This window comes from Silene latifolia, chromosome 1 (assembly GCF_048544455.1).
Source record: "Silene latifolia isolate original U9 population chromosome 1, ASM4854445v1, whole genome shotgun sequence".
Taxonomy (NCBI): Eukaryota; Viridiplantae; Streptophyta; class Magnoliopsida; order Caryophyllales; family Caryophyllaceae; genus Silene; species Silene latifolia.
In genome coordinates, this window is record NC_133526.1 from 167,751,567 (window position 1) to 167,760,303 (window position 8,737).

The 8,737-nt window shown below is 41.3% G+C and overlaps 1 protein-coding gene and 1 non-coding gene across 2 annotated transcripts; both read right to left on the minus strand.

The window, feature by feature from the left end:
• Nucleotides 1-304: 304 nt before the first annotated feature.
• On the minus strand, nt 305-1,192 carry LOC141586916 (uncharacterized). The gene has a single exon (XM_074408328.1). It carries the CDS (start codon nt 1,190-1,192, stop codon nt 305-307), a length of 888 nt encoding a protein of 295 aa, XP_074264429.1.
• Nucleotides 1,193-3,818: 2,626 nt separating this feature from the next.
• Nucleotides 3,819-3,925, minus strand: LOC141622355 (small nucleolar RNA R71). The gene has a single exon (XR_012532945.1). It is a non-coding gene; the product is annotated as a small nucleolar RNA R71 (small nucleolar RNA).
• Nucleotides 3,926-8,737: the final 4,812 nt, after the last annotated feature.

The following is an 8,737-nucleotide window of genomic DNA, read 5'->3' on the forward strand; positions in this document are numbered from 1 at the left end:
GTAATGAAAAAAATCAGGTTGTGAGAAATGACTTTAAGAGTTATCCACTGAGAGCCTTCACTAATTTGTAATAACTGAAAGAGATTAGGTCGCCATAGGACCCAAAGTCTCCCATTATAATGAGAATTGTAATTATGAATAAGGGAAAATTTGTTAAAATACTTCATAATTTTCCTTAAATTATGGGCCTTAACTCTGGTTTCCATAATCCCAATAGTATCCAATTTATTCTTAAAGAACAAATCCATAACTTCACACTGCTTGAGACTATCATTCAAACCCCTGATATTCCAAGACCCAATCTTCATGGAAAAGGTAAAGGAGGAGGGTCATCATTACCTTTAAGATCTTGTATGTCTAAACTGTGAACCCTTGGTGCAATAGTAAGTCGAACTGGAATATCTTGCATTTCAGGGTTAGGGGTGATCTTATCAATAATATCATTGCCACTAGCACCTTGGTGTAAGAGGAGGGAAGAGTCATGGATCAGAGGTCCACCAAACTTATCTCCCACCACTGGTCTAAGGTCAGTCCTACTAGAGCCATTCATGTCTTGAGTAGGGTGCTGGGCAGGAGATCCTACTGGATTCACCATCCCATTATGCTGAGGTGAATGTAACGCCCGTGGACTGACCACCAAAGGAGCCTGAGTCATAACCTGAGCTAGGTGCTGGTCGTGAGACCCTTTAGAAGTCTCAGTTCCACCATACTCAGGCTGCTCAGTAACACTCACTGGAGCGGTTTCTGCTACAACCTGTTGATCCGAGGATTTGAGGACTGCAGCATAAGTTTTTGGTGCACTAACTACAGTTTTATCCTTCTTCTTGTGGAGTAACCTGCATTGTTTGTGCTCATGACCAAGTTTCTTGCAGTGGGAACAAAAATAAGGCATCAATTCCACTTCAATTTTCTGAAGTAAGGTGCCTCCAAATGGGGAATGTAGTAACAAATGATCAGGAACAGGCTTAGAAACATCCAATTCAATTAGCACCCTAGCAAAACCCAGACGTCCTTTGTGCGTGGTCACAGGATCAGCGTATAGGGGTTTCCCTAATTTACTAGCAATCTTACTAAGGGCAGTAGATGACCAGAACACAGGATCCAAATCCAATAATAGGACCCATACAGGGACGACAGAAAGAGCATCTAGTTCTAAACCAAACGTAGGGTGCCATTTCTTCAAAACTAACATACTAGAGTTTAATTTCCAACAACCACCACGAAGGATAGTTTGTAAATCATCATCCCTATCAAATCAAAAGTAAAACCATCCTTTTTTAAAGTACAATACATCAGGCAAATTAACATGACTCCAATGTTTCTTCACAAAGTCTTTTACCTGAACCAAGGTAGGCTTAGAACCCAGAAATTGACCAACCAGAGTATGTTGCCAGTAATCAATTTCACCTTGAATGTCTGATTCCTCAATTATGACTTCATTATCTTCCTTCCTAGGATTATCCATTACATGTAGTTCCATTCCTACTTGCGAGCGCGCCATAATACGATCCTTCCATGAGGCTTCAGGAAGAGGATCAGGTACAAAGCGTCCATCCTTAACTGGTGGTATAGGAGCAGCAGCTGATGCCTGTCTTAAATATGATGTTTTACACCTCATTTTACACTCATTTCAGAGCTCATTTATGTAGAGTATGCTACTATTCTTCCTATTTCCGTCTACTTTCGTGTTTTTGTACATTATTGCAGAAATGTGAAGAATCCAGCGGAAATCAAGATAAATCCGTCCCCGAGTACCCTGCATTGCATTTGACGTGAAGTATTTACTCAAGGAACGAGCTTGGTGCGCATTTCGAGGCCTGAAAGACAATTTTATGAAGAATTAGAAGCGGACTATCAGCTAAAGCAGTCGATCGACTGGCCTGTGTGGTCGATCGACCGACGCACGACAAACAGAAGCTACTGTTCAGCATAGTTCAGTAGATCGATCGAGCACAGTGGTCGATCGACCACACCGCTAATCAGCGTGAATTAAAAGATCGAGAAATTAGAATCCCATAGTACATTAGGTTTTGGAATAAGAACTACGTTGTATTCCTATATAACGTAGCTTTAGTTTTCAGAATATTCATCTAGTTTTTTGTCAAGCCTTACTTCAGTTTTATCATCAAGTTCTAAACATTCATTAGTTAGATTAATTTCCGTCAATAAAGTTTACTCTTTGCATTCGGTTTTAATCATTCCTTCCTGTTCTACATGGTATTCCTCTGTTCTATATTCAGTTTGTTTGCTTTCATTCATAGTATAGAATTGCTAGGTTAGATCTCCCGAAACCAATTTATTGTTTTATGTTAATTGTTCGTTTAATTAATTTAATCATGAATTCGAATGTTTTAATTGTTAAGTTTATTGTTGTTATTATTTCCAGTATGAGTAGCTAAACCCCTTGTGCTAGGATGTAGGGAATATGTAGGGGTAGGCGGCATTAGAATAGTATAACCTAATCGCGCCACGGTCGATCGACCGCACACCCTGGTTGATCGACTGGCCACGTGAGTATTAGTTTCGTTTTAATTAATTTAATTGCCATGTTTGACGAATCGAGTGCACGCGACTAGTTGAATGTTTTGGAATTGACCGACCCAATAAAGATCGAAAGATAGGGAAGGGAAATAGCCTACCTAATTAAGACGACTAGATTAATGAGATCGAAAGATGAGTTAATTTAGCCTTTTTAGTCACTTTCCAGGACGAAAGTCAGTATTAGTGATATTAGGGACCTGTAGCGAGATCGAAAGATGCTACCTGTTAAGAATGGACCGAGAGGACTTCTTATTTTTTCGTCTCACGTGTTTGTTTTAGACCTACCTAGTATACTGCCGCCGAAACTATAGTGAACCGACCATCTTAGCACCCTTTTAATTCTTGATTTCATCCGTTTAATTAGTTTACTGTCTTTTATTGCCTTTAGCTGTAGACCAAATCAAATCAAACCCCACACTTGTTACCTTAAAGACTAAAATCGGACAGCTATTGATTGCATCGCCTCCCTGTGGTTCGACCCTGAGTGCCACTAGATATAGTAGTAGTTTGGACTATAAATTTTATCTTTGGTGCACACAACGACGGGCATCAAATTTTGGCGCCGTTGCCGGGGAGGCAATTGTTTAAAATTTTTAGTTGTTTTTATTTTAGTCTTTCTCTTAGTTTAAGGGACATCTGTTCCTTAAACTTTTCTCATATTCTTCTTGTAGTTTCTTCTTATGCGCAGGTCACAAGGCGGTGAATTACTACCATTCGATCCTGAGATTGAGAGAACTTTGCGCGTGAAGAGGAGATTGTTTCAAGAACAACAGTCAGAGGAAGAGCCTGGTTCTCATTCTAGTTTTTACGAGAACGGGCTGTTCGAGGAGGATCCACCTTCATCTCCTGTTTCCACTTCTTTAGTCGAGACCGTCACATCTGCAGATTTTCCTGTCATGGCTGAAGAAGCGAGTATAGCCAGTCACTCTGAGCCGACAGCTGCGAATCTTTATAAGGGATTCGCATTACCCGGGGAGGACAGAAAATTCGAGCCGAAGCCTTCTTATATTAACTTGGTTGAGAGAAACCAATTCGGGGGAGCTGCAAATGAAGATGCAGCCAAGCACATGGAGACATTCATTGATTATTGCTGTTCCATACCCCCACCAACCGGTGTGACCCAGGACCAGGTGAAGGAAACTATGTTTATATTCTCTCTTCGTGATGCTGCAAGGGAGTGGTACAGAGACCTGGATCGAGCTGCTAATAAGATCACTGACTGGAATTCTTTGGCCCTAGCATTCTACAAGAAGTATTTCTCTGCCTCGAAGACGAATGCCATTAGAGCTCAGATCACGAGCTTTAAACAGGGTCCTGATGAGAATTTTCATGAGGCGTGGGTCCGTTTCAAGAAGCTGGTGCAAACTATTCCGCACCATGGGTTCGAAAAATGGAGCTTATGCAATCAATTTTATAATAGGCTCTATGACGATCAGAGGGCTATCCTGGATGTGGCAGCTAGTGGTAGATTCCAGGAGAATGTGGGAGAAACTAAGGGGTGGAAAATTATTGATGATTTGGTCACCCATAAAGCTGAGTATGGAAATTCCAGGGGAAATCAAAGGAGAAGTGCTGAATCCCCTTCTGTAGCTATATTAGAAGCTCTCACGGCGAGGTTTGATAAGTACGAGTTGGGAGGAGCTTCAAAAGGAGGGATCTATCATGTGAATGCTGTTTCAGAAGGTCCTTTCATCTGTAAAAGATGTGGAGCTGAGGGACATGTTTCAGACAATTATCCTAGTCCCTATGAGTCTTGCGCTGCCTTTCAACATTATAGGCAGACAAATACTTACTATGAGCCGAATGTCCATCCAAACTTAAGGTGGAGTAGCCAAAATGTCCTAAATCCAACTCCACCTCCACAGCAGCAGCAGCAGCAGAACTATGTGCCCCCTCATAAGCAACAACAGTTTCAAAAACCTCCCTATGTACCGCAGCAGCAACAATCCCAAGGTTCTGATCTTGCCGAGTTGAAAAACTTGTTGCTGAAAGAGTCTCAAGCTAGAGAGGCCGGGATGAAGATGTTGGAGAGCCAAATTGCCCAGTTGGCTAGCAAGAATACAACTCGAGCTCCGGGACATTTACCGACACAGACGGACCAAAAGGAGACCTTAAATGCAATTACCTTGAGGAGTGGGTCTACCCTTGATGGGCCCGCTATGGTCGAGGACATTGCTGAAAAAGACGAGGCGGAACCGAGTCAGAAGAAAGCTGGAACGAACAGTGGAAAGAAAAAGGCGATTACCAGGTATATCAATCGATCGATGATATACCCAGTCGATCGACCAGTCCGCGAGAAACAGTAGCCTCTGGTCCTGTAGAAGCCAGTCGATCGACTGCACTACCCGGTCGATCGACCGGAAACGCTGCTGATGGTGAGTCTTTTCGTCCTCCAATGCCAAATAACTTGAGGGACCACTTGTTTCGGGGTACGACTAATCCGAAAATATTGGGGCAAGACCCGAATGCTGATGGGTCAGTCCCAGTTCCGAAATATGACCCGACGACGATTAATGGTTCATTTTTGAGACGGTCTGAAGAGGGTTCAAGCTTCAACAAAGAGAAGGTAGTGGATTTCCAGCCTAAAACCACCGATGCCGGCATGAGAGACCTAGAGGAGAGGGCTAAGTTACTTCTTACAGCCCCCTATCCGGAAAGATTGGTGCCGACGAAGGAACATATATCGTTTAATAAATTTGAAAATGTTATTCGTAGCTTAAACGTACAAGTTCCTTTTCTTGAGTTAGTTAATCAAGTGCCTGCTTACATGAAATTTATAAAACAACTTTTATCTAAAAAAAAGTCACTTGAAACTGTGCACACTGTCGCACTGACTGAGGAGTCATGCTCTTATTTGACCCATACTGCACCTCATAAGCTAGAAGACCTAGGTAGCTTTTCAGTTCCTTGTAATATTGGCACCTTTTCTATTGAGAAGGCCTTATGTGACCTAGGAGCTAGCATTAGTGTAATGCCCTTGAGTCTTGCTAGGAAGCTGAAATTGACCAGGTTTGCAGTTACCGACATGACAGTACAGATGGCTGATCGTTCTGCGGTCCAGCCTATAGGAGTCCTAGAGGACATTCCTGTGCAAATAGGAAAGTTCTTTTTCCCTGTTGACTTCGTTGTACTAGATATGCCCGAGGATGCCCACATTCCTATCATTTTGGGTAGACCATTTCTGCACACCGTTGTTGCAGTTATAGATGTTGGTTCGGGGACTTTGACCTTCAAAGTAGGGAAACACTACATTGTCTTTGCCCAGACAGCTAAGAAGAAAGACCCCATGTGGCCTGTCACTTGTAATACGGTTTCTGAAAAGAAATCATATTTTGTGCTTTCTGATATGCCTGTCTCTACGCCTGTTTCTGCCATGACACCTCCGCCCCAGATTGGAAGCAAATTGGAGGAAGATACTACTGTTTTGGATATTGCAGGAACTGGTTTGGGGAAGGAAGAGCCGCATGTTGCTCCAGCTGTGAGGGAGCCAGCCGTTTCAAGAGGCGGCTTAAGATGTCTTAGCTATGGCACTGATGAGGAGCTTGAAGATGAGCCAGTCAAAGTGAGAGAGTCCGACTTGGACTTTGATGAGCCGGACGAGGTCATTGATTGGGGAGATGCTGAAGCCGTTGATCCGTTGAGTTTAGCGGATGTTGAAGTTAAGAAGAGTGCAGCTGAGGAGATGAGCACTGTAGAAGCTACTTCTTGTATCCAGAAGCCGACTAAGTGGGCCATTCCGTGGTCGTTCTTGATTAACTATTAGTTGATCAAATGCTTTTTAAACCATTCGTTTTATTGCTTTTGTTAGACACTCTTTTTTATTGCTTTTGTGTGCGCGAGACTTCGCATTTTAATAAGTTTGCTTAGGATTTTATACACTTTAGACTGTTACTTTGGGTTTTGCGCAATTTTGGGCGCGTTATTGTGTGTATTTACAGGTTTATAGACCTTGATAGCTCAATTTATTGAGCTAATTCGAAGAAATCAGAACTTACAGCAGGTTTTTCAGTCGATCGACTGGCCTATGTGGTCGATCGACTGAGCTGCGCATTTCAGGAGCTTCTGTTCCTGTTCACCTTAGTCGATCGACTGGGTGATATGGTCGATCGACCACCCTTCGCTGCTGTACCTGTTATCGATCATCCCCCTGCTTTGTTTGGTCGATTTGCGGAATCGAGGGAGTCTTTTCTCCTCCTTATTCTCCGACGTATTTCTATTTTCGTCCGTTTTTAAATTTTGCACACAGTTACTGTTTCAATAATTGTTTTCTTGGTTTTATGCGCGGTATTTTCTGTCTTTTCAGGTACTTTATGGTAGCACTGCTGGCTACTGAAACCTCCTAGCTCACGCTGGTTTGGGGAGGTTTCCTTTTGCTGCGCTTAAAGTCTTATGAGTTTCCGAGTTCTTACTTTATGCCTTATGTAGTTAATTTACGCAAATTCCCGTTTTTCCTTTTATTTCACTACATGATTTTGCACAATGGGGACATTGTGCGATTTGGTTTGGGGAAGGGTTTTGCGTTGCATTTGCTTGCATTCACGTTTACATTTTGTCTTGCATTGTTGTTTATTTTCCTTTATATATACAGAAAATCAAAAACAAAATTGAAAAATTTCAAAAAAAATTCCAAAAATGCACGTTTATTTTAGCATATAGGTTGAGTCGGAACGGTAGTACTTCAATGATGACATTGCATTTTCAGCTGTTTATGCCTAAGCCGTGCTTAATTGACATATTATTAGTAGAATCATACATGCATAGTCTACGATTTTTCGTTAATTATCTTGCTGAGCTTGAGACTTGACTTTGATTTTTGGCAAGCTACTTATATTTTCTGAGGATTAGAGCTTATAACTGGTGTCATCTGTGACCAGTTTATCTAGGATTGTGAGTAGTACTCCTTATAAGACATGTTACATAAATATGCATAAATATGAACTTGATCTGCTTAATACCTGTATGCATTCGGTTTGTGGTTCGTTGACACATGTGGAAGAGGTTTCCTTTATTCATTTTGCCCATAAGCTCCACATAGCCAAAAATAGCCTTTTTGTCCCGTCAACTACATCCTACACTTAGCCTGCCCTTGTCATGCTAGTAGTTTTTGTTCTTGGGATTGTTACTATGTTTTTGGTGGCATTTGCTCATTTTGAGATGATGATTGGGAAGATGAAAAAGGAATGAAGGAGAGAAAAGAATTAGAATTGAAGAAAAAAAGAGAAGAAAATGATTCGAAAAAGAAAGAAAAAAGAGAAACAAGTTCGATCTATGGTCGATCGACTGGTCTCATTGGTCGATCGACCGAAGCCCGAGAAGGAAAGAGAAAAAAAATCAATTCGCATAATTCAAAGTCTTTATTTAATGGCGATTTTTGCTCCCATGTTACATTTGTATCTTATGGGGAGTTGATTGATTGATTATTATGGAGAATGCGATATTTGTGCTTGATAATTAGCACCGAGTTTATTGTTGAAATTTTGAGCAAGAAGTTAGATGTTGTTATATGGTTCTGTTTAGGTACTAGCTTGATCGCCTATACCTCCACATTCCCATAGATGTTTTGCCTCTTCTTACCCATACCTCACATATCTATATTTACCTCGGCATGTGTCATGGTCATTTGTTTGGTTGGAATGCACATGTACGGTTGTAGAGATCATTTTCATATTATATTGCAGGCATGTTCTTATAGGTCGTAGTTAGGTGAGTGTCACTACAAAATGAATTCTTTCTATCTTTTACATATTTTCACCTGTGCTTTTGAGTGATATGAGCGACCCGTGAGAGTCCGAATTGATAAGTCTCTAAGTTGACAGTTCAGCGAATTTTTAAGGACTCCATAACTCGTTTGCATGATTCATATTGCTAATTGATTGTTGGCTGTTGCATTAAATTGGTTTGGGCTATTCAGTTTGCATTTCGCTCTGAGATTGAACTCGTTCCATTAGGTTTTAGGATCGAGTTTAGTTCTTGCTTGGGGACAAGCAAGGGTTTGGTTTGGAGAAGTTTGATGCGTGTCTTAAATATGATGTTTTACACCTCATTTTACACGCATTTCAGAGCTCATTTATGTAGTTTATGCTACTATTCCCCCTATTTCCGTCTACTTTCGTGTTTTTGTACATTATTGCAGAAATGTGGAGAATCCAGCGGAAATCAAGCTAAACCGTCCCCAAGTACCCTGCATTGCATTTGA